The 24,741-nt window shown below is 43.3% G+C and overlaps 1 protein-coding gene across 7 annotated transcripts in view; it reads left to right on the top strand.

Annotated features, from left to right (window-relative positions):
- Window positions 1-24,741, top strand: part of AGRN (agrin) — a 626,510-nt gene that overhangs the window by 4,653 nt on the left and 597,116 nt on the right. For all 7 annotated transcript variants that reach the window (XM_069742177.1, XM_069742176.1, XM_069742173.1 and 4 more), the window contains exon 2: window positions 11,555-11,816. In XM_069742177.1, coding sequence (XP_069598278.1) covers window positions 11,555-11,816 — 262 coding nt within the window. The remainder of the gene's footprint in view (window positions 1-11,554; window positions 11,817-24,741) is intronic.

The following is a 24,741-nucleotide window of genomic DNA, read 5'->3' as shown; positions in this document are numbered from 1 at the left end:
ACGTATGTAACAGGTTAAAAAAGACTTAATAAAAAATAAACATATACTCACCTTCCGAGGGGCCCCTTGTAGTCCTGGCACCTGTGTGCGGTGCACGCGGCAGCTTCCGGTCCCAGGGTTGGTATGAGCGCAGGACCTGTGATGACGTCATGGTCACATGACCGTGACGTCATAGAAGGTCCTCGCATAGCATCCTTGGCACCGGAGCCTGCCGCTTGCACTGCCGAGGACACCGCGCACGTCGGAGGGTGAGAATAACTTTTTTTATTATTATTTGTAACAAATCTTTTTACTATTGATGCTGCATACGCATCATCAATAGTAAAAAGTTGGTCACACAGGGTTAATAGCTGCGTTAATGGAGTGCGTTACACCGCGGCATAACGCGGTCCATTAACGCTGCCATTAACCCTGTGTGAGGGCTGACTGGAGGGGAGTATGGAGCGGGCACTGACTTGGGGGAGGAAGGAGCGGCCATTTTGCCGGCGGACTGTGCCCATCGCTGATTGGTCTTGGCAATGGTCGTGAGCGTTTTGCCACGACCAATCAGCGACTTGGATTTCCATGACAGACAGGCCGCGACCAATGAATATCCATGACAGAAAGACAAAGACGGAAGTACCCCTTGGACAATTATATAGTAGATGTCAGCCATATTTATTAATGACAGGTTTAAATTTCACATAGTCCTGTAATGCTGACCACCATATAATAGAACTACCCAGTTCATAGTAAATTTCCTGAGGCTGCCACAGTGACAGTATACCACTCACAAAAAGAAAAAAGTGCCCTTAATAGCAAAGTTGCTTACCCATGATGAAAGTGACTTGATGCCTAGGAACCCAGTCCACCCTCTGTTGTGGAATAGGTGGATGACCCTTATACATATTAGGCTGTTGGAAAATCCCACTGATATTGGTGGGTTCAGCCAACTTTAGTCTAATGTGAAAGGAGGTGGTTAGAAGTGTTCACAATTTCTATAAGGAATAACAGATTAGTTTGTGCCGATATCTATAGCTATCGCTTGCCATTATATCACTATTGATAGATGTAATTGCATCTAGTTAGGACATCATGGGGCATCTGTTATCCTATTATGTTCAGCTGGTGATCATGTTCCTTATGGGTCTGGATTGTGTTTTACTTTGGTGGTGTGTGGTCAGATGTTGCATCTGGTTAGAATACAACATTTACTAAGCAGATACTTGACATTCCAGAGTTAAGAGAGTGGAAGTGAAAGAAAATTAAGAGTAAAGACAATGATAAATGTAACGAAGAGTAAAGGTTAATAGACTGAATGACGCAGATTGCCTTTATGGTAATTCTAGGTAGGCAGCTGTCGTGTGTTATGTATCTACACCTTATCAGTTAGTCCACCCAGTCATTAGTCAGTTGAATAAAGGTTTGAAGGTATTAACCTAAGGCGCTGGTGTCCACCTGCACTGCAAATGATTGAAGTGTTACTGGCAAACCATTCAACCCCGCTTGTTGGTGTGGTGTGGTGTTTGGCATCATTCTGCAGTCACAATGGAGGACCATGCCTTTTAAGAATTGATGTAAGCTTCTATGTATATATAATTGTCTAAGCGGTACTTCCGTCTGTCTGTCTTTCTGTCGGCAACTTCCGTCATGGAAATCCCGTGTTGCTGATTGGTCTCGCCAGCTGCCTGTCATGGCTGCCGCGACCAATCAGTGACGGGCACAGTCCGATTAGTCCCTCCCTACTCCCCTGCAGTCAGTGCCTGACGCCCGCATACTCCCCTCCACTCACTGCTCACACAGGGTTAATGCCACCAGTAACAGGCCGCGGGTATCGCATTCCATAACCGCTGCTATTAACCCTGTGTGACCACGTTTTTACTATTGATGCTGCCTATGCAGCATCAATCGTAAAAAGATCTAATGTTAAAAATAATTAAAAAAAAAACAAAAAACCTGCTATGCTCACCTTCCGTATTCCGACGATGCGCTCGCGGCTGCCGCCAGCTTCTGTTCCCAGAGATGCTTTGCAAAATTACCCAGAAGACTTAGCGGTCTCGTGAGACTACTAAGTCATCTGGGTAATTTCGCAATGCATCCTGGGAACGGAAGATGGCGACAGCCGCGCGCATAGGGACAGCTTCGCTGGATCCAGGCGGGAGAGTATATAACTTTTTTTATTTTAATTATCTTTTTTTAACACGGATATGTGCCCACACTGCTATATACTACGTGGGCAGTGTTATATAGCGCGTGGGCTGCGTTATATACAGCGTGGCTGCTATATACTATGTGGCCAGTGTAATATACTATGTGGCCAGTGTAATATACTACGTGGGCAGTGTTATATACCGCGTGGGCTGCATTATATACTATGTGGGCTGCGTTATATACTATGTGGGCTGCGTTATATACTATGTGAGCAGTGTTATATACCGCGTGAGCAGTGTTATATACCGCGTGGTCTGCGTTATATACCTCGTGGCTGCTATATACTACGTGGCCAGTGTTAGATACTATGTAGGCTGTGTTATGTACTGCGTAGCCTGTGCTATATATTACGTGGCCACTGTTATATACTGCATGGCCTGTGTTATATACTGCGTGGCTGCTATATACTGCGTGGGCTGTTATATTCTATTTGGGCTGTGTTATATACTGCGTGGCCTGTATTAACGCATCGGGTATTCTACAATATGTATTATTATTATTATTAATTGTTATAGCGCCATTTATTCCATGGCGCTTTACATGTAAGGAGGGTATACATAATAAAAACAAGTACAATAATCTTAAACAATACAAGTCATAACTGGTACAGGAGGAGAGAGGACCCTGCCCGCTAAGGCTCATAATCTACAAGGGATGGGTGAGAATACAGTAGGCGAGGGTAGAGCTGGTCATGCAGTGCTTTGGTCGATCGGTGGTTACTGCAGGTTATAGGCTTGTCGGAAGAGGTGGGTCTTCAGGCTCTTTTTGAAGGTTTCGATGGTAGGCGAGAGTCTGATATGTTGTGGTAGAGAGTTCCAGAGTAGGGGTGATACGCGAGAGAAATCTTGTATACGATTGTGGGAAGAGGAGATAAGAGGGGAGTAGAGAAGGACTTCTTGTGAGGATTGGAGGTTGCGTGTAGGTAAGTACCGGGAGACGAGGTCACAGATGTATGGAGGAGACAGGTTGTGGATGGCTTTGTACGTCATGGTTAGGGTTTTGTACTGGAGTCTCTGGGCAATGGGGAGCCAGACATGCATGTATGTATGTATATAGCAGCCACGTATATAGCACAGGCCACGTAGTATTTGCTATATACTACATGGCTCCTATATACTACGTGGCCTGTGCTATATACTATGTGGCTGCTATATATATATATATATATATATATATATATATATATATATATATATATATATATATATATATATATACATATTCTAGAATACCCGATGCGTTAGAATCGGGCCACCATCTAGTTATTCTACAGCACTTACTTATATATTGTTGCCCATTAATGGCATGTAAGGCTGAGCCACAGGAACCACTAGCGGTTTCTTTAGAACTTGCTATGCCTGCACTTGCCAATTGTTGCAAGTATAGGTACAGGATGGAAGTTAGAGGTAAGCCATTTGCTGTACCCATGGCTCGGCCACAGGACTGCCTGGGCTGCATTACAGCTTCTGTTCATCAATAGACATCCTATCATAATATTAATTTATTGTTAGCTACACAATTTCTGCAGCTCAAGGAAGCTGCATAGGACACACAGGTCAGACTTGTACTCTTTTTAGCACTGGTGTCTACTTCTGCTCGGTAGTTGGCCCTTTTGTTTGCAGAACATTGATCATAAAGTTGGAGTATGCATATTTTTCATGTCAAGGTCTTCTAAGCTACAATATAATTGATTGTCAGAATATGAAAATATAATATACAGTACAGACCAAAAGTTTGGACACACCTTCTCGTTTAAAGATTTTTCTGTATTTTCATGACTATGAAAATTGTACACTGAAGGCATCAAAACTATGAATTAACACATGTGGAATTATATACTTAACAAAAAAGTGTGAAATAACTGAAATTATGTCTTATATTCTAGGTTCTTTAAAGTAGCCACCTTTTGCTTTGATGACTGCTTTGCACACTCTTCGCATTCTCTTGATGAGCTTCAAGAGGTAGTCACCGGGAATGGTCTTCCAACAATCTTGAAGGAGTTCCCAGAGATGCTTAGCACTTGTTGGCCCTTTTGCCTTCACTCTGCGGTCCAGCTCACCCCAAACCAGCTCGATTGGGTTCAGGTCTGGTGACTGTGGAGGCCAGGTCATCTGGCGTAGCACCCCATCACTCTCCTTCTTGGTCAAATAGCCCTTACACAGCCTGGAGGTGTGTTTGGGGTCATTGTCCTGTTGAAAAATAAATGATTATCCAACTAAGGCTACGTTCACATTTGCGTTCTGCCGGGCTGCGTCGAGCGCAGCCGCAGTGACGAATACGCCATGCTCCCCTATATTTAACATGGGGGCGCATGGACATGCGTTTTGCGATGCATGCGTCTTTTTTGCTGCAACCGTTAGGGCGCAGAGGACGCAGCAAGATGCATTTTTTTGCGTCCAAAATCCGGCAAAAAAAGGATGCATGCGTCGCAAAACTATGTTCTTGTTTGCGTTGTGCGTTGCGTCCCCGACGCAGCAGCGCACAACGCAAATGTGAACATAGCCTAAACGCAAACCAGATGTACACCAACCTGACGTGTAGTACACCACACATACACTACGCCACACACACCGTCCTGACTATATGACACTACACACCAACCTGATCACCCTCCTGCCCCGGTGATCACCCTCCTGCCCCGGTGATCACTGGCAGCAGCAGTGGGCCTTATACCAGCTGGCTGGCAGAAGCAAGGCACCAACCGGTGGGTGATCACAAGGCCGGAGGTTGATCATTGGGGCGGGGGGTGAACACCAGGGCAGGGGGTGATCATCTGGCTAGGGGGAGGGAGTGGAGGTCGGGGGTGGAATTGGACGGCGGGGGTGCGGAGAGCAGCAGAGGGGAACGAATACCGTGTGGCGGCAGATCACGGTTGGCGGCAGCAGGGCAGCTCGCTCTTCAGCTTCCACGCTAGCTCCAATCAGATCTGGGGGGTGGTGACACAGAGGTCACCAGAGCGATCGTAGCCACAGGGGCACAAAGCCACCCCATTGGGCTCAAGTACAAGTCCTCACATACCTGCAGGTTGGGTGACATTTCAGTGACCACGTGACCCGCAGGAACGCGATCTCGCCATGATGCATACGCTGCGTCACAGGTCGGGAAGGAACCTTATTTCATGACGAATACGCTGCGTCACAGGTCGGGAAGGGTAAAAACCTCATTTATATAGTAGGCCATTTTCTGTTTATAGCTTATCATAAAGTTACAATGATGGAAGACAAGGACATTTAAAAAAAAAAAATACCAAAACCGCTTCTTTTTGCCTCACAGCAGCGTTATATACCTTACTGCAATTTATTTTTATTTTCTTAACTTAAAGAGAATACAATTTAGGTTTTACTCACATGTCCAGTAATGATCCGTTACAATGGATCCGGCAGCAATCCGATAGCAAAACAGGTGTGAAGGCACAACTTTTTAGTCCACTTTTAAATAAACTAAACTCTGCTGAATCTGTTTTTTTTTTTTTTACATTGAGGTCTATGGAAAGTGGATCTGTTAATTAGCCATCCGTTTTTCTTTCATTTGTAATGGATCTATTTTTTACTTACTGGATCCATTACAAATGGAAGGAAACAAATGGTTAATTAATGGATACATTTTCCATAGACTTTTGAATTCAGCAGTGATCAGTTGTTTAAAAACGGACTAAAAAGTTGTGTGCACTTTTTTGCTAACGGATTTGGCAGTTGTATTCTTCAAGGTCTTATGCCAAAGTTGAGAAAGTATAATTCAGTGAAAGGTTGTTTTTCCCCACTGTGGAGGTCATTTATACCATGAGAACAGAACACAAAACACTATTTACAGAGTGCAAACATTAGCTCAGTGATGTATGCAATACCACTGTGATCTTTTGTCAAACCTGCCAACATTTATAGAAGATAATTGTTGACCCCCACCTCACTTTTTTTTGTATATTACACTTTGATCTAACAGTGCCCACATTTTATGTTGGGTTTTTAAGAGTTTTGTACTAAACCCATTTTGAAAGTGTAATTTTGGAGTATGGGTTAAGTGTCATTTGTTTCTTTTGGAGATTTAAAACCATGTCTTTGAAGTATTCAATCTTCATCCTGACTTCTTAAATGTACAGAAATACTTGTTTATACTCCAGTGCAAGCAAGTTCTTTAGTTGAAAGGGGAATTACATTTTGCATCCACTTCATTTGTATTGCCTCAGTGCATTAATAATAATAATAATAATAATAAAAAAACAGGAATCAGCTAATCAGCTTAAATGGGCTATCAGCTCTATTTAAGGGCTCATGCCAATGACTGTACTATTATTCCTAGTGCGATCAGACGAAACAATAAATCGCAATCAGAACAATGTTTGTGTGCAATGGTTCACATGTCCAATGTTTTCCTCGGACAGTCAATCCAATGAAAAAATCTTTGTGTATCCGAGTTTGATCCGATATTTGGGTCGCACCTGACCATGCAAGTCAGTGAATGTATGGAAATCAGACTTTATTTGGATGACATCAGAGTGCGGTCTGATTTTCACGCGCTGACACAATGGAGAAGATAAGAGAATTCTTGTTCTCCATCTCATCCAAGAGAATCAGATCCATGCTATGCTGACACTGATCAAACTCTGATAAGAGTGTAATTTGCATAATTGGACCAATTTTCTCGAATGAAAGAATCTACAGTCGTTTGCACCATCCCTAAATTTTACAAGAGGGTAGGGATGAAGCAAGACATATAAAGTAGCACCCCATACTTGCTGTATCTTGCTAGACTGGAAATGATTACTCCCCGACCAGCAGTGTTTCAACCACTAAAGGTCCCTTCACATTAAGCGACGCAGCAGCGATTCCGACAACGATCCGGATCGCTGCAGCGTCGCTGTTTGGTCACTGGAGAGCTGTCACACAGACCGCTCTCCAGCGACCAACGATGCCGGTAACCAGGGTAAACATCGGGTAACTAATCGCAGGGCCGCGCTTAGTAACCCGATGTTTACCCTGGTTACCTTCCTAAAAGTAAAAAAAACAAACACTACATACTTACCTAACGCTGTCTGTCCTCCAGCGCTGTGCTCTGTTCTCCTCCTGTACTGTCTGTGTGGGCACAGCGGCCGGAAAGCAGAGCGGTGACGTCACCGCTCTGCTTTCCGGCTGACCGACGCTCACAGCCAGTACAGGAGGAGAGCAGAGCACAGCGCTGGAGGACAGACAGCGTTAGGTAAGTATGTACTGTTTGTTTTTTTTACTTTTAGGATGGTAACCAGGGTAAACATCGGGTTACTAAGCGCGGCCCTGCGCTTAGTTACCCGATGTTTACCCTGGTTGCCAGTGAAGACATCGCTGGATCGGTGTCACACACGCCGATCCAGCGATGTCCACGGGAGATCCAGCGACGAAATAAAGTTCTGGACTTTCTTCAGCGACCAACGATCTCCCAGCAGGGGCCTGATCGTTGGTCGCTGTCACACATAGCGATTTTATTAACGATATCGTTGCTACGTCACAAAAAGCAACGATATCGTTAACAATATCGTTATGTGTGAAGGTACCTTAACGCAACCGATTGGCTGCAGTGTCAATGGATTGGTCATCACGTTTAGCCTGCTGAGACAGTCCGAACAACTGCTGGAACGGGGGCAGATTCCAATGGTCAATATAGTTTTACACACACCCCTTATACATTTCCCTTCATTTTTTTCTGAGTTACATCTGACTACAAATAAAATATATTCTAGATTTCTTTACTGTGTGTGCTTATGGCGATCCAAAGGTCTACATAGGAGTTGTGTTCACAAATCAATTTTTCTCAAGTTTATTTGCAAAGAGGCCAAGTTTTTTACTTTTAGATGTCAAATATGTCATTAGCATATACAACAAAAAAAAAAAAAAGCAGTCTGAAAGTTTTGTTATCCTTATTCTTTATATATTGTTATTGTCCTTTATTATTTATATTGTTTTTTGCCCGTTTTCTGACGCCACTTAACTCTTCTTCGGTCTTACGCTGTCTGAATCAAACTCCAAGTATAACTTTATAAATAAGAAATGTTCACAGCCTCAGAGGACAGAACTTCACAATCCCATGTCCTTGGCCTAGAAATGAGGGAAGGCCAGATGCATTTATCCAAACTGACTTGATCATGATTGTAATAAATGGGCTATTTCATGTAATTCTTGCTCTGACCTGCTAATAAAATGGACTAGCAGCAGTTCTTGGCTGTGCGTCATAACAGTGCAGTGGTCTGTAGTCAGAAAGTACCAAAATTTCTTACAGTAGTTTTCTCACCGTATACAGCCACAGGAAAAGTCAGAAGAATAGTATAACGCATACATTTATTGCAAAGACATCATCATGGCAATCATCTTAATCCATGTAACATAAAAATAGGAACAATACAAGAGACACATTAGACCAGAGATCAGGTAGAGAGCAGCGTGTGCAACCCTATTATATCATGGTGTTACATAGTAAAGTGCATAGTGCAATCCTATAGTATGGAGAGAAAGAATGAGGTAATAGGGTGGTAGATGTATGTGGTAGTAATAGTAGTATCTATAGCATAAGTGCCCTAACCCAATAAGACCACCCAATATCCTGTAAATTCTTACCCATGGTAAGGTTTATTGGGTCACACACCACACAGCCCCAACGCACTTTTCGCGTTGGCTTCCTCAGGGAGCTATGTATTGCGTGTGACACCATAAACCTTACTGTGGGTAAGAATTTACAGGATATTGGGTGGTCTTATTAAGGTGGGGCACTTCTGCTCTAGATACTACTAATACTACTATATACATCTACCACTCTATTACCTCATTCTTTCCCTCCATACTATAGGATTGCACTATGCACTTTACTAATGTAACACCATGTTATAATAGGGTTGCATACAGTGCTCTCTACCTGATCTCTGTCCTAGTGTGTCTCTTGTATGGTTCCTATTTTTATGTTACATGGATTAATATGATTGTCAAGATGAAGTTTTTGCAATAAATTTATACTTTTTGTACTATTCGGACTTTTGCTCCACAGACTGGATGATGTTGAGACCAGGGATCTGTGGGGCCAGATCATCTCTTCCAAGAAATCTTGTTCTTAACGTTGAAGATAGTTCTTACTGACATTGGTTGTATGTTTGGAGCTGTTGACTTGCGGCAGAATAAATTTGGAGATTAGACACCTCCAAGATACTATCTTCAATGTAAAGAAGAGCAAGGAGTCCTGGAAGTTATAATATGACCCTTCACAGACAACAGAGCCCTGATCTCAACTTCATCCAGTCTCTCTTTAGATTGCATGAGACAAAGGGATCTGTACAAGTGACACCCTCAGAAGATCTGTAGTTCTACAAGATGTTTAAACAACTTCAGAAACTATAAGTACCTACAAACGTGGTCAAAATTGTTGGTATCTCGCTTAATTACAGAAAAACCCACAATGGTCACAGAAATAACTTGAATCTGACAAAAGTAGCAATAAAAAAATACAAAAAAAACATTGCTTTTCAACCATGCTTCCACAGAATTTAAAAAAAATAAAACTCATAAAATAGGTCTGGACAGAAATAATGGTACACTTAAACTTAATATTTTGTTGCACAACCTTTTGAGGCAATCACTGCAATCAAACAATTCCTGTAACTCAATGACACTTCTGCAACTCTCGACAGGTATTTTGGCCCACCCCTCAAGAGCAAATTCTCCAGTTGTCTCGTGTTTGAAGGTTGCTTTTTCCAGACGGCATGATTCAGCTATTTCCAAAGATGCTCAATAGGATTTAGGTCAGGGCTCATAGAAGACCACTTCAGAATAGTCCAATGTTTTCCTCTTAGCCACTCTTGGGTATTTTTAGCTGTGTGTTTTGGGTGATTATCCTGTTTCAACACCCACGACCTGCGACTGATACCAAGCTTTCTGACACTGAGCAGCAAATTTCTCTCTAGAATCCCTTGATAGTCTTGAGATTTCATTGTACCCTGCAAGGATTCTAGACAACCTGTGCCAGGTGCAGCAAAGCAGCCCAGAACATAACAGAGCCTCCATGTTTCACAGTAGGGAGTGTTCTTTTGATATGCTTCATTTTTCCACCTGTGAACATAGAGCTGATTTTTCTTGCCAAAAAGTTACATTTTTGTCTCATCTGTCCATAGGACATTCTCCCAGAAGCTTTGTGGCTTGTCAACATGTGGCTTTTTTATGATTTTTTTGTTTTTCAACAATGGTGTCCTCCTTGGTTGTCTCCCATAAAGTCTACTTTGGCTCATACAATGACAGATGGTGCGATCTGACACTGATGTTCCTAGAGCTTAAAGTTCACCTTTAATTTGTTTAGAATTATTTTCTGAGCTCTTTTGTTACCATTCGTATTATCCGTCTCTTTGATTTGTCATCAATTTTCCTCCTGTGGCCACTTCCGGGGAGGTTGGCTACAGTCCCATGGATCTTAAATTTCTGAATAATATGTGCAACTGTAGTCACCGGAACATCAAGCTGCTTGGAGATGGTCTTATAACTTTTACCTTTAATATGTTTGTCTATAATTTTCTTTCTACTCTCCTGAGACAATTCTTTCCTTCACTTCCCCTGGTCCATGTTGAGTGTGATACACACCATGTCACCAAACAGCACAGTGAGTTTCTGTAGCCCTATATACAGGCCCACTCACTGATTCCAAGATTGTAGACACCTGTGATGCTAGTTAGTGGACACACCTTGATTAACATGTCCCTTTTGTCACATTATTTTCAGGGATACCATAGTTTCTGTCCAGGCCTATTTCATGAGTTTTATTTTATTTTTTTAAATTCTGTTGAAGCATGGTTGAAAAGCAATGTCTGACTTTCATTTGTCCAGTTTCATAGATCTTTTATTATTACTTTTGTCAGATTCAAGTTATTTCTGTGACCATTGTGGGTTTTTCTGCCATTAAATGACGGGCACCAACAATTTTGACCACGTGTGTAGAATAAGTGATTAAGACAGAGCAGTCACACCAAAAATTTATGGCATTTAGATTTCTGGCATTTAGATTTCTCTTTTTTATTCACTTGTGATCTAATCGAGTATTTGTGGTGTGCTCAAAAAATGCTTGTCACAGCGGCTGTTCAACAAGGATTCCCTAACAAGCCACGAGACTTGCAGCCTTCTGAACTTGAGCGCCGAAAATACTCGATTAGGACATGAGTGTGCTCGGATAACACCTTATCAAAGTATGCTCGCTCATCACTATTTCCAAACCTTTTATTTTTATTTTTCTGAGCTCCTCAACAGCTATTTTTTTTTTATTTGCTCAATATATTTTTATTTTGCAAGACTAATTGATTCATTGATAAAATGACCTTGGGGGATATGATGTCAACATTCTTACTCATTTTCTTTAATCTCTTTGTTAGATTAGAGTATGGCGATATCTAAAGGGCAGAGAAATTGTAACCAATGAGATCCTACTGGATGGAGGAAACAAAGTGATGGTTGGAGGTTTTGGAGATCCCACAATATGTGACAACCAGGTATCCACTGGAGATACAAGAATTTTCTTTGTCAATCCTGCCCCCCGATACATGTGGCCTCTTCACCGCAATGAACTAATGTTAAATTCCAGTCTCATGAGGATAACGCTAAGAAACCTTGAAGAGGTGGAATCGTGTGTGGAAGGTGAGTGCTTCCATCTATTTGTATCTAATGTCACAAGAAATCTACAGTGCAAAGTACGGTATATCTCAAGAACAAACTGTAAATTAAACAGTAGGGCTTGTGCCCACATTGCAGATTTGGTGCGTTTTTGCCATGCAGATTTTCTAGAAAAACTTGAAGCAATCCTGATGCCAGCAAAGTGAATGATAAACCTGAAGTGTCATGCACACATTGTTTTTTTTGACTTGCAGATTTAGTGCAGGAAGTAATCTGCAGGATGTCAATTATCTGTGCGTTTTTGCCCTGTGTTTTTTACCACTCCACTCAAATCAGTCAAAAAGTCAGAGCAAAAACGCCCCTAAAAAGGGCATTTTTGTAGCTGTGTTTTTGTAGATGCTGAAATCATGCAGAAATTTTACACAATATGTGCACATACCCTTAATATACAGGTTACAGGATGTATGTGATCTAACAAGAAGTTCTTACATCTTGTAACTTACAGGGAATGAATCAATAGAGTGGTTTTGTTTTTTATTTTTACCTATCTGGCAATTGTTTTTCACAATCTTTATTAGAAAACAATATTAGGCTATGTGCACACATTGCGGATTGGGGTGCAGAATTTTCCACACAAAATCTGCATCTCCTGGCAGAAAATGCTGGTGCGGATTTGCCACGGATTTTATGCAGATTTTGTGTATTTTTTAAGCGGATTTTGTGCGGAGTTTCTGCTTTTTTTACCCCTGCGGATTTCTATCATGGAAGGGGTCAGAAACGCTGCAGTTCCGCACAAAAGAAGTAGCATGCTACTTTTGTTCCGCAGCAGGTTTCATGCGGATTTTTCCCCACCATTAGCACAGCTTTTTTCCCATTGATTTACATTGTACTGTATTGAAGTATTTCTAACTTTTTTATAATACATTACCTGAAATAAAAATAAAATCACACACAAACCTGATAGAAACAATACCTGTAGTTCATTTTCTCATTACTCGTTCTTTTAATGAGCCAATAGGATGCCAACTTTAGGCAGTGAAAGTTGGCATCCTATTGGCTCATTAAAAGAACGAGTAATGAGAAAATGAACTACAGGTATTGTTTCTATCAGGTTCACAAAAATGTAAAAGGGCATAAACGTTGGAAACTTATTTGATGCCCTTTTACATTTTTGTTCAAAATGCTAATTGTATATTATGTTTATTTTGAATATTTTGCACTTATTTTGCACCTTCAACATATCTAAGACATTTAGATTTTCTTAAAAAAAAGATGTCGCCTGTTCCTTTACCACCCGGAATGGAATGCAAAGGTCATTTGGAAGGTTAAGCCTTTATGGTTTCAGCATTGTGAAATAATGCAGATTATTTTTGCTTGAAACTTTCCTGTCGATTGTATTTAAATGCGCGTCTGACTTCTGTAATTTCCCTGGCAAAGCATGTAGTTTACACTTGTGCATTTTGTGTGGTGGATTTCTTCATTCTAAATCACTATTGTATAGATTTCAGTAACTTTCAGACATTGTTATTAGGAAGATATATGGTGGAAATGTTTTTTGAATGTGAACTCAGTCCTACTTACAGTGACTGTTATGGTTAAATATGTGCTAGTGTTTCATGTTATCAGCCATTACTGGCTGGGGAGAGATTGATTAGTGCGTTCTTCAGGATTCTTCATGGGATGTCCGAAAAGTGTGAGTCCTCATAATCTCTCCAATGTCTCTACATCTGGGACCTTCCATAAATATGTATGTGCTTATCTATGGATTGTATGTAGTTTTATGAATTATAACACTAAAAATGAGCTAATAGCTCTTCCATCATGCGTGTTAAGAGTAAAAACGTATAGTCCCCAAAGGAGAAACTGATAGAGCATGTTTTCTTCGAACTGTCAGTTTTGCTATTCCTTTGTTATTCTTTTTGGAATTGTGTGATGAAAGTAACAAATGGTTTTTTCTTTGCCCTTCTCCTTACACAGTCTGACCCCATCAACATTGATTGTCATACCGTATTGATGAGGGGAATGAAAACACCAAGTTGTCCTTTTACTTACACATTTCCAGGGTGTATAACGGGAAAACCAAAATGCCAAGCCGAATATTCCTCTGTATGGGGGAGACGTGAGAGATGGCTTTTGGCCAAACAATGCTCACAATAGCTACCTAATGTGTGTGTGGGGGGGTCTAAGACAATATGACTTTACAGACATCACTTTCCCCACTGAGGCTTGCACTCTAAATTCCTTTTCAATGTGTATTTGGAATGTGGGACGAAACATGAGAACCCGGAGAAAACCCACGCAAACATGGGGAGAACATACAAACTCCTTGCAGTGTCAACCTTGGTGGGATTTGAACCCAGGACCCCGTGCTGTAAAACTACAGTGGTAAACACTGAGCCACCATACTGCCATTTGAACAGTTACCCCTTTCTAGCAATGCAAATTGCCTCTTCAGAGAGTAAGGCCTCTTTCACACATGAGTTTTTTAGAATCCGTCACAATCCGTCAAAGTGTTGAAAAGACGGATCCCGTGCAGATTGTAAAAAAGCTGATGCACTGGATCCGTTTTTTTGATGGATCCGTCGAAGCAGTTGCTGCCGTAATTTAAATGAACAAAATTCTGGAGAGATTTTTTTCCCTGAATGCAAAAATGGGTTAAATTACAGGAATTAGAAATTCTTCCAGGCATGCTCAGTTTAAAAAAACAGAATTCGTTACTGGATTCCATCTTTTGACGGACAGCGAAGGATCCTGCGTCCATAGGCATCCATTATAGCCAACGACGGACAGCGCAGGATCCGTCGCTGTCTCATTTTTCGACGTACACAAAAAACGTTACTATGTCCGTTGTCTCCGGGCGACGGACACAGAATTTACGACAGATCCATCAAACGACAGATGAAATGAAAGGCCATCCATCACAATCCGTTGCTAATACAAGTCTATCTTGATAGTAGAAACATGAAAAGAAAAGAATGAACGGCACTGTCTAAAAAACCTTAATGGTTAAAAAGCCGGTGTGTTTAGTAAGTCTTAATGTAAGACAGCCATATCCAAAATGATCACGGGTGCAACTCCATAATGACAATTGTAATCCATATGATGAAAGAGAAAAAAGCGGAATGCACTCACCAATCTTCAAAAAATAGCAGCTTTATTGAGTCTTCAATAAAGTGCATGCAGACCCGTTGAAGCGCTAGCACTGCGCGAAACGGCTGTCGTCTCCTTCTGCTTGCTCGAGCTCCACTCCTCTTCCCCCGGCCATTAAGTTTTTCTTATGAAGACTCAATAAAGCTGCTATTTTTTGAAGATTGGTGAGTGCATTCCGCTTTTTTCTCTTTCATCATATGTAATACAAATCTATGAGAAAAAAAAGATCCAGCAGCAACCTCTGCTGGATCCGTTTTTTTCACAAAATGACGGATTTTGATGGAAACAAAAAGACTGAAGTGTGAAAGAGGCCTAAGAGGACTAGAACTCTAGCACTACCTATTGTAAGTAGCAATCCTAAAAGTCAATATCGACCCTTTCATGACCCTCGCCAAATGACTTAGGATAAAAGCCAAACCAGAATCTTAATTTGCAGAAACTGTTTTGAGTTGCCGCCCTTAACAGTGCAAAGTGTGAGATCTAGTTTGGCTGGGTGACGGGCATGTAACCGGGATCCACATTGGCATGCCAGGCTTGGCATGCCACTCTCCACAAGGAGAAAGTTACCCCTTGGATACCTAACAACTTATAAGAGTGTTATTCCCAAAATAGTAAGCTATCTCCTATCTGCATGGATCTGACTGCTGGGACCCTAAGCGATTTCAAAAACACTGCTCTGCCTAGTCCCATCTTGAATGTAGGGAGGTGTCCATGCTAAGTTTCTTCACCATTCATTACCTATGAGACTACCCAATATATTGAACAATTGTAAAGGACAAGCAGATAAAATTAATATCTGTGCACGTAATTCCTCACCAATGTGACCCTCATCATAGATAGATGTATGTCTGCATGGATACATCGATTAGACCAAACGGAAAATACACCAAACCAATAAAGAAACCAAAAAAAAAGGTCAGTGGTATGAGATAACAATACCTTTATAGTAATGGGGTATATAGTGGCAGCAAAGAAGAGAAATCACGCTCAATTAATATAAAACCATTATGCAATCCCTAAAAGGGAGTGTTAGAAAAGAGGTAAAACAATTAGCACAGAAACCCCAAGCAAAGATAAGAAGAAATAGAAAGAAAAAAAGTGGCAAGGATATAGCATTGACTATACATATAGACGTAAAATTAACCCCTTCCCGACCCATGACGCCACGTAGGCGTCATGAAAGTCGGTGCCATTCCGACCCATGACGCCTATGCGGCGTCATGGAAAGATCGCGTCCCTGCAGACCGGGTGAAAGGGTTAACTCCCATTTCACCCGATCTGCAGGGACAGGGGGAGTGGTAGTTTAGCCCAGGGGGGGTGGCTTCACCCCCTCGTGGCTACGATCGCTCTGATTGGCTGTTGAAAGTGAAACTGCCAATCAGAGCGATTTGTAATATTTCACCCATTATAACGGGTGAAATATTACAATCCAGCCATGGCCGATGCTGAAATATCATCGGCCATGGCTGGAAATACTAGTGTGCCCCCACCCCACCCCTCCGATCGCCCCCCCACCCCCCCGATCTGGCCGGTACACTGCTCCGGCTCCCCTCCGTCCAGTGCTCCGCTCCCCCCCGTGCTCGTGCCCGCTCCCCCCGTGCTCCAATCACCCCCCCGTGCTCCAATCACCCCCCCTGCACTCCGATCCACCCCCCCCGTGCTCCGTTCCACCCCCCCGTGCTCCATTCCAGCCCCCCCGTGCTCCGTTCCACGCCCCCCGCGCTCCGTTCCACCCCTCCCGCGCTCCGATTCCCCCCCCCGTGCTCCGATCCCCCCCCCGTGGTCCCCCCCCACCCTATCATACTTACCGATCCAGCCGTGGTCCCGTCCGTCTTCTCCCGGGCGCCGCCATCTTCCAAAATGGCGGGCGCATGCGCAGTGCGCCCGCCGAATCTGCCGGCCGGCAGATTCGTTCCAAAGTGCATTTTGATCACTGAGATATAATCTATCTCAGTGATCAAAATAAAAAAAGTAATAAATGACCCCCCCCCCTTTGTCACCCCCATAGGTAGGGACAATAAAAAAATAAAGAATTTTTTTTTTTTCCACTGTTAGAATAGGGTTAGGGTTAGGGGTAGGGTTAGGGTTAGGGGTAGGGTTAGGGTTAGGGGTAGGGTTAGGGGTAGGGTTAGGGTTAGGGGTAGGGTTAGGGTTAGGGCTAGGGTTAGGGCTAGGGTTAGGGTTAGGAATGTGCACACGTATTCTGGTCCTCTGCGGATTTTTCCGCTGCGGATTTGATAAATCCGCAGTGCTAAACCGCTGCGGATTTATGGCGGATTTACCGCGTTTTTTTCTGCGCATTTCACTGCGGTTTTACAATTGCGATTTTCTATTGGAGCAGTTGTAAAACCGCTGCGGAATCCGCACAAAGAAGTGACATGCTGCGGAATGTAAACCGCTGCGTTTCCGTGCAGTTTTTCCGCAGCATGTGTACAGCGATTTTTGTTTCCCATAGGTTTACATTGAACTGTACACTCATGGGAAACTGCTGCGGATCCGCAGCGTTTTCCGCAGCGTGTGCACATACCTTTAGAATTAGGCTATGTGCACACGGTGCGGATTTGGCTGCGGATTCGCAGCAGTGTTCCATCAGGTTTACAGTACCATGTAAACATATGAAAAACCAAATCCGCTGTGCCCATGGTGCAGAAAATACCACGCGGAAACGCTGCGTTGTATTTTCCGCAGCATGTCAATTCTTTGTGCGGATTCCGCAGCGTTTTACACCTGTTCCTCAATAGGAATCCGCAGGTGAAATCCGCACAAAAAACACTGGAAATCCGCGGAAAATCCGCAGGTAAAACACAGTGCCTTTTACCCGCAGATTTTTCAAAAATGGTGCGGAAATATCTCACACGAATCCGCAACGTGGGCACATAGCCTTAGGGTTAGGGTTGGAATTAGGGTTGTGGTTAGGGTTAGGGGTGTGTTGGGGTTAGTGTTGTGGTTAGGGGTGTGTTGGGGTTAGGGTTGTGATTAGGATTATGGCTACAGTTGGGATTAGGGTTAGGGGTGTGTTGGGGTTAGTGTTGGAGGTAGAATTGAGGGGTTACCACTGTTTAGGCACATCAGGGGTCTCCAAACGCAACATGGCGCCACCATTGATTCCAGCCAATCTCGTATTCAAAAAGTCAAATGGTGCTCCCTCACTTCCGAGCCCTGACGTGTGCCCAAACAGTGGTTTACCCCCACATATGGGGTACCAGCATACTCAGGACAAACTGCGCAACAATTACTGGGGTCCAATTTCTCCTGTTACCCTTGTGAATCTAAAAAAATGCTTGCTAAAACATAATTTTTGAGGAAAGAAAAATGATTTTTTATTTTCACGGCTCTGCGTTGTAAACGTCTGTGAAGCACTTGGGGGTTCAAAGTGCTCACCACATATCTAGATAAGTTCCTTGGGGGGTCTAGTTTCTAAAATGGGGTCACTTGTGGGGGGTTTCTACTGTTTAGGCACACCAGGGGCTCTGCAAACGCAACGTGACACCCGCAGACCATTCCATCAAAGTCTGCATTTCAAAAGTCACTACTTCCCTTCTGAGCCCCGACGTGTGCCCAAACAGTGGTTTACCCCCACATATGGGGTATCAGCGTACTCAGGAGAAACTGGACAACAACTTTTGGGGTCCAATTTCTCCTGTAACCCTTGGGAAAATAAAAAATTCTGGGCTAAATAATTATTTTTGAGGAAAGAAAACGTATTTATTATTTTCACGGCTCTGCATTATAAACTTCTATGAAGCACTTGGGGGTTCAAAGTGCTCACCACACATCTAGATAAGTTCCTTTCAGGGTCTAGTTTCCAAAATGGGGTCACTTGTGGGGGGTTTCTACTGTTTAGGCACATCAGGGGCTCTGCAAACGCAACGTGACGCCCGCAGAGCATTCCATCAAAGTCTGCATTTCAAAACGTCACTACTTCAATTCCAAGCCCCGGCATGTGCCCAAACAGTAGTTTACCCCCACATATGGGGTATCACCGTACTCAGGAGAAACTGGACAACAAATATTGGGGTCAAATTTCTCCTGTTACCCTTGGGAAAATTAAAAAATTCTGGGCTAAATAATTATTTTTGAGGAAAGAAAACGTATTTATTATTTTCACGGCTCTGCATTATAAACTTCTATGAAGCACTTGGGGGTTCAAAGTGCTCACCACACATCTAGATAAGTTCCTTTGGGGGTCTAGTTTCCAAAATGGGGTCACTTGTGGGGGGTTTCTACTGTTAAGCCACATCAGGGGCTCTGCAAACGCAACGTGACGCCCACAGAGCATTCCATCAAAGTCTGCATTTCAAAACGTCACTACTTCACTTCCGAGCCCCGGCATGTGCCCAAACAGTGATTTACCCCCACATATGGGGTATCAGCGTACTCAGGACAAACTGGACAACAATATTTGGGGTCCAATTTCTCCTATTATCCTTGGCAAAATAGGAAATTCCAGGCTAAAAAATCATTTTTGAGGAAAGAAAAATTATTTTTTATTTTCATGGCTCTGCGTTATAAACTTCTGTGAAGCACCTGGGGGTTTAAAGTGCTCAATATGCATCTAGATAAGTTCCTTGGGGGGTCTAGTTTCCAAAATGGGGTCACTTGTGGGGGAGCTCCAATGTTTAGGCACACAGGGGCTCTCCAAACGCGACATGGTGTCCGCTAACAATTGGAGCTAATTTTCCATTCAAAAAGTCAAATGGCACGCCTTCTCTTCCGAGCCCTGCCGAGTGCCCAAACAGTGGTTTACCCCCACATATGAGGTATCGGCGTACTCGGGAGAAATTGCCCAACAAATTTTATGATCCATTTTATCCTACTGCCCATGTGAAAATGAGAAAATTGAGGCGAAAAGAATTTTTTTGTGAAAAAAAATTACTTTTTCATTTTTACAGATCAATTTGTGAAGCACCTGAGGGTTTAAAGTGCTCACTAGGCATCTAAATTAGTTCCTTGGGGGGTCTAGTTTCCAAAATGGGGTCACTTGTGGGGGAGCGCCAATGTTTAGGCACACAGGAGCTATCCAAACGCGACATGGTGTCCGCTAACGATGGAAATAATTTTTCATTCAAAAAGTCAAATGGCGCTCCTTCCCTTCCGAGCCTTACCATGTGCCCAAACAGTGGTTTACCTCCACATGTGAGGTATTGGTGTACTCAGGAGAAATTGCCCAACACATTTTAGGATCCATTTTATCCTATTGCCCATGTGAAAATTAAAAAATTGAGGCTAAAAGAATTTTTTTGTGAAAAAAAAGTACTTTTTCATTTTTACGGATCAATTTGTGAAGCACCTGGGGGTTCAAAGTGCTCACTATGCATCTAGATAAGTTCCTTGGGGCGTCTAGTTTCCAAAATGGGGTCACTTGTGGGGGAGCTCCAATTTTTAGGCACACGGGGGCTCTCCAAACGTGACATGGTGTCCGCTAAAGAGTGGAGCCAATTTTTGATTCAAAAAGTCAAATGGCGCTCCTTCCCTTCCAAGCCCTGCCGTGCGCCAAAACAGTGGTTTACCCCCACATATGAGGTATCAGCGTACTCAGGACAAATTGGACAACAACGTTCGTGGTTCAGTTTCTCCTTTTACCATTGGGAAAATAAAAATATTGTTGCTAAAAGATAATTTTTGTGACTAAAAAGTTAAATGTTCATTTTTTCCTTCCATGTTGCTTCTGCTGCTGTGAAGCACCTGAAGGGTTAATAAACTTCTTGAATGTGGTTTTGAGTACCTTGAGGGGTGCAGTTTTTAGAATGGTGTCACTTTTGGGTATTTTCAGCCATATAGACCCCTCAAACTGACTTCAAATGTGAGGTGGTCCCTAAAAAAAATGGTTTTGTAAATTTCGTTGTAAAAATGACAAATCGCTGGTCGAATTTTAACCCTTATAACTTCGTAACAAAAAAAAATTTTGTTTCCAAAATTGTGCTGATGTAAAGTAAACATGTGGGAAATGTTATTTATTAACTATTTTGTGTCACATATCTCTCTGGTTTAACAGAATAAAAATTCAAAATGTGAAAATTGCGAAATTTTCAAAATTTTCGCCAAATTTCCGTGTTTATCACAAATAAATGCAGAATTTATTGACCTAAATTTACCACTAACATGAAGCCCAATATGTCACGAAAAAACAATCTCAGAACCGCTAGGATCCGTTGAAGCGTTCCTGAGTTATTACCTCATAAAGGGACACTGGTCAGAATTGCAAAAAACGGCAAGGTCTTTAAGGTCAAAATAGGCTGGGTCTTGAAGGGGTTAATAAATGATGCTCACATTGAGTAATATATACCACAGGACAGGTAGATATTTATTTGTTAAAGTTAAGTGTAAATAACTTTATCCTGTTTGGGTAAGAAATAGTATCTATATTATGTATGGGCATTGATGTCAGTATGTCAAGTTAAATATTGGCAAGTAATATATAGCTATTGCACTTGCCCATAGATATAGTGACAATCCATCACCTATATTGTTGACCGTACATATGAGGAGGTATGTATGGATGTATGGAATATAGATTGTGAGCCCTCGCGGGCAGGGTCCTCTCTCCTCCTGTACCAGTTGCGACTTGTATTGTTCAAGATTATTGTACCTGTTTTTATTATGTATACCCCTCCTCACATGTAAAGCTCCATGGAATAAATGGCGCTATAATAATAATAAATAATAATAATATAGGAGAGATAGAAAGGGGCTTTACTTGGTCCTAGTGGGATCTTTCTTGGAGTACATTGCTCACCTCTTTCCATCAGTCTCATTGATGATACGGGGCTGCAGAGCTTGATACTTGGATTTCAGAACCCCATTTTTGGAGTTGCTGGAGGTCCCCTAAGAATAAGGTCATAACTGTCTATTTTGGGAATAAACCTTTAAGCTTTGGCAATGTAGCAGTAGAGCATGGTCACGCATGTTCAGCCATGGCTCCAATTAAATTAGACACTTGAGAATTCCATTCTTGACATTGTTGGTGGTCCCAGCAGTCAACTTTTGGATAGGTGTTAATATGATAAAGTAGAAAAAAAACTTGTAAGGCGCTTTACTCCTTTAACCCCTTCCCGACCTTTGACGCCACGTAGGCGTCATGAAAGTCGGTGCCATTCCGACCCATGACGCCTATGCGGCGTCATGGAAAGATCGCGTCCCTGCAGATCGGGTGAAAGGGTTAACTCCCATTTCACCCAATCTGCAGGGACAGGGGGAGTGGTAGTTTAGCCCAGGGGGGGTGGCTTCACCCCCTCGTGGCTACGATCGCTCTGATTGGCTGTTGAAAGTGAAACTGCCAATCAGAGCGATTTGTAATATTTCACCCATTATAACGGGTGAAATATTACAATCCAGCCATGGCCAATGCTGAAATATCATCGGCCATGGCTGGAAATACTAGTGTGCCCCCACCCCACCCCTCCGATCGCCCCCCCAGCCCTCCGATCTGGCCGGTACACTGCTCCGGCTCCCCTCCGTCCAGTGCTCCGCTCCCCCCCGTGCTCTTGTCCGCTCCCCCCGTGCTCCAATCATCCCTCCGTGCTCCAATCACCCCCCCTGCACTCCGATCCACCCCCCCCCGGTGCTCCGTTCCACCCCCCGTGCTCCATTCCAGCCCCCCCGTGCTCCGTTCCACGCCCCCCGTGCTCCGTTCCACCCCTCCCGCACTCCGATTCCCCCCCCGTGCTCCGATCCCCCCCCCCCCCCGTGGTCCCCCCCACCCCATCATACTTACCGATCCAGCCGGGGTCCCGTCCGTCTTCTCCCTGGGCGCCGCCATCTTCCAAAATGGCGGGCGCATGCGCAGTGCGCCCGCCGAATCTGCCGGCCGGCAGATTCGTTCCAAAGTGCATTTTGATCACTGAGATATAATCTATCTCAGTGATCAAAATAAAAAAAATAATAAATGAACCCCCCCCTTTGTCACCCCCATAGGTAGGGACAATAAAAAAATAAAGAAATTTTTTTTTTTTCACTAATGTTAGAATAGGGTTAGGGTTAGGGGTAGGGTTAGGGTTAGGGGTAGGGTTAGGGTTAGGGTTAGGGGTATTGTTAGGGGTAGGGGTAGGGTTAGGGCTAGGGGTAGGGTTAGGGTTAGGGCTAGGGTTAGGGTTTCGGTATGTGCACACGTATTCTTGTCCTCTGCGGATTTTTCCGCTGCGGATTTGATAAATCCACAGTGCTAAACCGCTGCGGATTTATGGCGGATTTACCGCGGTTTTTCTGCGCATTTCACTGCGGTTTTACAACTGCGATTTTCTATTTGAGCAGTTGTAAAACCGCTGCGGAATCCGCACAAAGAAGTGACATGCTGCGGAATGTAAACCGCTGCGTTTCCGTGCAGTTTTTCCGCAGCATGGGCACAGCGATTTTTGTTTCCCGTAGGTTTACATTGAACTGTAAACTCATGGGAAACTGCTGCGGATCCGCAGCGTTTTCCGCAGCGTGTGCACATACCTTTAGAATTAGGCTATGTGCACACGGTGCGGATTTGGCTGCGGATCCGCAGCAGTGTTCAATCAGGTTTACAGTACCATGTAAACATATGGAAACCAAATCCGCTGTGCCCATGGTGCAGAAAATACCACGCGGAAACGCTGCGTTGTATTTTCCGCAGCATGTCAATTCTTTGTGCGGATTCCGCAGCGTTTTACACCTGTTCCTCAATAGGAATCCGCAGGTGAAATCCGCACAAAAAACACTGGAAATCCGCGGAAAATCCGCAGGTAAAACGCAGTGCCTTTTACCCGCGGATTTTTCAAAAATGGTGCGAAAATATCTCACACGAATCCGCAACGTGGGCACATAGCCTTAGGGTTAGGGTTGGAATTAGGGTTGTGGTTATGGTTAGGGGTGTGTTGGGGTTAGGGTTGTGGTTAGGGGTGTGTTGCGGTTAGGGTTGTGTTTAGGGTTATGGCTACAGTTGGGATTAGGGTTAGGGGTGTGTTGGGGTTAGTGTTGGAGGTAGAATTGAGGGGTTACCACTGTTTAGGCACATCAGGGGTCTCCAAACGCAACATGGCGCCACCATTGATTCCAGCCAATCTCGTATTCAAAAAGTCAAATGGTGCTCCCTCACTTCCGAGCCCTGACGTGTGCCCAAACAGTGGTTTACCCCCACATATGGGGTACCAGCATACTCAGGACAAACTGCGCAACAATTACTGGGGTCCAATTTCTCCTGTTACCCTTGTGAATCAAAAAAAATGCTTGCTAAAACATAATTTTTGAGGAAAGAAAAATGATTTTTTTATTTTCACGGCTCTGCGTTGTAAACGTCTGTGAAGCACTTGGGGGTTCAAAGTGCTCACCACATATCTAGATAAGTTCCTTGGGGGGTCTAATTTCTAAAATGGGGTCACTTGTGGGGGTTTCTACTGTTTAGGCACACCAGGGGCTCTGCAAACGCAACGTGACACCCGCAGACCATTCCATCAAAGTCTGCATTTCAAAAGTCACTACTTCCCTTCTGAGCCCCGACGTGTGCCCAAACAGTGGTTTACCCCCACTCATGGGGTATCAGCGTACTCAGGAGAAACTGGACAACAACTTTTGGGGTCCAATTTCTCCTGTAACCCTTGGGAAAATAAAAAATTCTGGGCTAAATAATTATTTTTGAGGAAAGAAAATGTATTATTTTCACGGCTCTGCATTATAAACTTCTATGAAGCACTTGGGGGTTCAAAGTGCTCACCACACATCTAGATAAGTTCCTTTCGGGGTCTAGTTTCCAAAATGGGGTCACTTGTGGGGGGTTTCTACTGTTTAGGCACATCAGGGGCTCTGCAAACGCAACGTGACGCCCGCAGAGCATTCCATC

This window comes from Ranitomeya imitator, chromosome 10 (genome assembly GCF_032444005.1).
Source record: "Ranitomeya imitator isolate aRanImi1 chromosome 10, aRanImi1.pri, whole genome shotgun sequence".
NCBI classification, from domain to species: domain Eukaryota; kingdom Metazoa; phylum Chordata; class Amphibia; order Anura; family Dendrobatidae; genus Ranitomeya; species Ranitomeya imitator.
The sequence above is the reverse complement of the archived record's forward strand: the minus strand, read 5'-3'. Positions and strand labels throughout refer to the sequence as shown.